This window comes from Vanessa atalanta, chromosome 5 (genome assembly GCF_905147765.1).
Source record: "Vanessa atalanta chromosome 5, ilVanAtal1.2, whole genome shotgun sequence".
Classification (NCBI taxonomy): domain Eukaryota; kingdom Metazoa; phylum Arthropoda; class Insecta; order Lepidoptera; family Nymphalidae; genus Vanessa; species Vanessa atalanta.
In genome coordinates this window covers 12,273,787-12,277,795 of record NC_061875.1, presented here as the reverse complement: position 1 = coordinate 12,277,795, position 4,009 = coordinate 12,273,787, and the positions used below count along the sequence as shown (strand labels likewise).

At 32.1% G+C, this 4,009-nt stretch overlaps 1 protein-coding gene across 1 annotated transcript; it reads right to left on the bottom strand.

Annotated features, from left to right (window-relative positions):
* Positions 1 to 473: 473 nt before the first annotated feature.
* Positions 474 to 3,686, bottom strand: LOC125064312 (protein amnionless). The gene has a single exon (XM_047671278.1). It carries the CDS (start codon positions 3,624 to 3,626, stop codon positions 2,349 to 2,351), a length of 1,278 nt encoding a protein of 425 aa, XP_047527234.1. The 5' UTR covers positions 3,627 to 3,686; the 3' UTR covers positions 474 to 2,348.
* Between the last annotated feature and the right edge of the window lie 323 nt (positions 3,687 to 4,009).

Sequence of the window (4,009 nt, the reverse complement as noted above, 5' to 3'; positions counted from 1 at the left end):
TTGTTTTTTTTATTACGACTTTAAATTTTGAATATTTAAATTTTTGGTTGAATCTTACAGTAGTGGAAAAAAAATAAAAAAAATTACATTTATCATAATAATAATTATGATTATTGTAATTAATTATTCGCATGCAATTAAAAAATATTTTTATTAGCCTGCATTAATTCTTACTATATTTTTCCAATGACTATTTATTTTTATAAAACTGTATAAGCAATACTGACCAAAATACAATAAAATACAACGTAACTATGGCTCTTTGCCTCCAAAAAAATAATTATAATCAACACTATATATGTTATTTAAAATAATATTTTTTTTTTTATATATTTGAAGTTTTTGGTGATTAGATATTAGGAAAGGTAGATGAATTCCGTTTAAAAATAAACGAAAGTACGAAGTATTCATCGTATGTGAATGTGAGTCCACTTATTGTACTATGATCAATAGGTTGTATAAAAACTAGACTATAGTAAAATATAACTTTATTTATGACACACACTGATAGCACCTGCAACGTGCTTATATAAATAAACAAATAATAATATAAAGATAAATATAACATAATAGTCAATATCTTACATAATACAATATCTGCACAGCGATGTAGTTTCACGAAAAAGAAGTTAAGTGACCGCTGTTATCGGTAAAAGTCTACGAAAAACAGGCCAACCATAAATATAACATGAAGCATAAGTATAAGAATAGTATAATACTACGTGTAACAAACACATATTTAATAAATCGTCGCTAGCAATTACAACCTACATTTAAATTTATAATACTCGAGTGCAGGCATCGTTGCGCCTGACTTAGCCGGCTATGATAAACGCCCAAGGGCTCGATACTTGAAATAGTTTTATGGCTAATATTTTATAGCTACTAACATTTAGTGGCTTATGCGACTAACAGAAAGTTATATTAATGATAAATTCATTAATAAATTCTAAAGTGTATCTGCTCTATATATAAAATATACGCACAGAAATAGTTATAATAGTTTTATAGGAATAAGATGAATTCAAATAAAATTAAGCTCATTTAACACTCATAAATATTTTATTTAAGAAGATCTAAAGAAGATCGTTGTTTACAACAAACAAGTACCATTAGTATATTAAGGTTTTATTTAGAATTAATGTTAGTACGTTAATACTTACAATATTTTACGAAGTGTTTTAAAATTTCTTTGATGTAACCTTTAATATCAGTGTGACACAAATGTAAAATCTCTTTAAATATATTTAAAAAATCAGCAAACCAATGATAAGTGATAAATAAAGATAAACCAAAACCTCACATAGGGATTGAGCTAAAAATACGCGTCACCAGATACAGCTGTCTGGCGTCATTACTGAACGTCTGAACGTCATCGTAGGTGTCGTTGACGTTTCGCGTAACGCGGGAAGAGACATAAATCAGTCTTCACAAAAACAATGGGCAAGCGACAATGCCTGATCGTGAGTACGCGTTTTGTTCCATGTTGAAATGGATTGAACGTTCATATGTTTAGAGTGCGCTGATAAAATACTATGCATTACTAACCATTATACTAACCATTCAACATAAAAAAATAGTCTTGCTTTATTAAAATAATATTACATAATATAGCATATATTTGAGATTTACACACATTAAGCAACACCCTTCTGACACTAGTATTATACTCACTAGAGAGTCCCAACCTTAGAAATGTGCTATGCATACTATGATAAATAAAAACTTTTTTATTTTTTATAACAACTGTTTTCTACGAAACATATATTTTTTGACAGTTACACGATTAATTAATGTATCATGCAATAATTAGATCGCCACATGAACTAAATGTTTGATTAATGACGAGATTGTCGGTTGATAGAGATAAACAATAAACGCATGTATAAACGTAAGAAATTCTTTTGCACTCTCTTTCGTCGTACTAGCATTAAAGAGAAATGATTAACGACTCTCATGACAGTCCCGTCTTTTGAGCTGTTTTGAAGAAACCCAATACTATTGATTGAGTTCACATTTAGCAGAGAAAAGGCAAAGACACAAAGGGCAGTGCCTCAATATTGGACTAAGCAGGATCAAATTTCTCCTCGGCTTTATTGATATTCCATAGATATTGTTGAGTTTCCAACTTCTGTGCTGTTTGTCCAAACTTTGCTCTCGGTTTGTTTAAAATGTTTACTTAAAACTTTTATCAGTCGGATCCATTTCCATGATGACTTTTCTGTATTACGTTGCTTAAACTTTAGCCTTATTAAGTTTAGCTTTCAAACAATGATTCCATACAATAAAAATACATTTTAGAATTCGACACAAAATATAAATATATGATTAAAAGTTTAATACCATTCCTAATCCTCCATAACTGACTCTTCAATTAAATTCTTCCTTTTTGAGTCATATAACGGATTCCTAAAGGCAGTACCTATGCTAGATCCTATTGGTGCTACTGAATCTCTTCTAGTCAAAGAAACCACACTCTCAGTTCTACGATCGAACCTTGAAAAAAAGCTGGGGTGGCTTCGCCCTATAATTGGGAATCTAATTTCTGGTAATCTATAATAGTAAATGTATATACCGACCATTGCTAAAATTACTGTGAAAAACATTGACACAAATATCTTTCCTCCCAGACCTGATCTGTAAAGAGGGCTCCCACTAATCTGCATCTGATGAACTATGTGTTTCTCCATGTTATAAGCAATAGCATTAACGACTTCAGCACTAGTTCCACTATATTCGTTCTTCTCGACGACAACGAGCTGCACTTTATTTGGTGGAAGTCTTCCAACGTGATAAATCAGACTATTTTCTCCAAAACTATCGATCGTTCTTCCCACTTGCTCTTTAAATGTTGTTATATCAAAACTTCGATCGATATCAAGAGCTATAGTGCCTCCGCATATCTTACAACAATGTCCAATAGGTTGAACTGGATTAATACAGGAAGGTATAGGGCAAAATTTAGCTGAGCAATCAATTGACAAAATGTTATTTTGACATGGACATCCTGCCAGTGACGTGCAATGACCTCGTGCTATAACAATTCCAGTGTCTTCGTTTTTATTCAGAACAAACTGCTGAGTTTGATCTGACTGTTTTGTGACGTAATCTTTAAATTGCACTGTATCCAAATTTTCACCATTTATTTTGATTCCTTGAATTCTCTGAGTCTCATCTGGTAAAATAACTGTAAAATCAGTATTGCTTGGAAATTCAGCGACATCATCAAAACAAGGAACCCTTTCAGCATCTGGAGTCGCCTTATTAAATTTAGTCGAGGTCCACACATCTGGTTGAGCCCAAAGTGAGATAGACTTCTCCGTATAATACGAGTTGCTTTCACTCGTACAATTTACATCTGCAAAAGGTCCAAGTTCAATTACGCCTTCAGCTAAAATCAGTTCTCCTTCCAGTGGTAATACAAATCCGCCCACTGATGTACCAGACTCTATTTGAATCGCGTTAGCAAGACTTTCTGGGAATATTACTGTTTGTTTTGAACAAGGTAGTTTGCCATCCTTAAAATTATTCGGCAAATTGAAGCTCGTATTAGGTAACCATGTCACTTTCGCACTAAGAGAAATTGAAATACAATTTAAAATAATAAAAAACGTAGTCGAATACATACTTGAATATGCGCAATGATCGAATGGTTGGTTAATGAATAGTTAATTCGTGAGCCGATTGTAATTGGATATGAAATGATGTCTGCCCGTTTGTTATCTGCGTTCCATTTCACATTGACACGGACTATCAATTTTAAACGCACGCGGTGGGTGGAACCTTAATTACATGCATCGATCTAAACATCGATTTGTGTTATTCTAAACCAAGAGAATCTTAGTCATAGCGATCGTGAATAAACAAAATATAAGTTTTAATCGTGTTACGGTACACGTATTGTAATAATGTATTTCATTACACTTCGTTGTAAGAAACAATAAAAAAGAATAAAATCAATAAATTCTAAAAACTATAAACGATGTGAGACCGTGCTAATAACTCACGC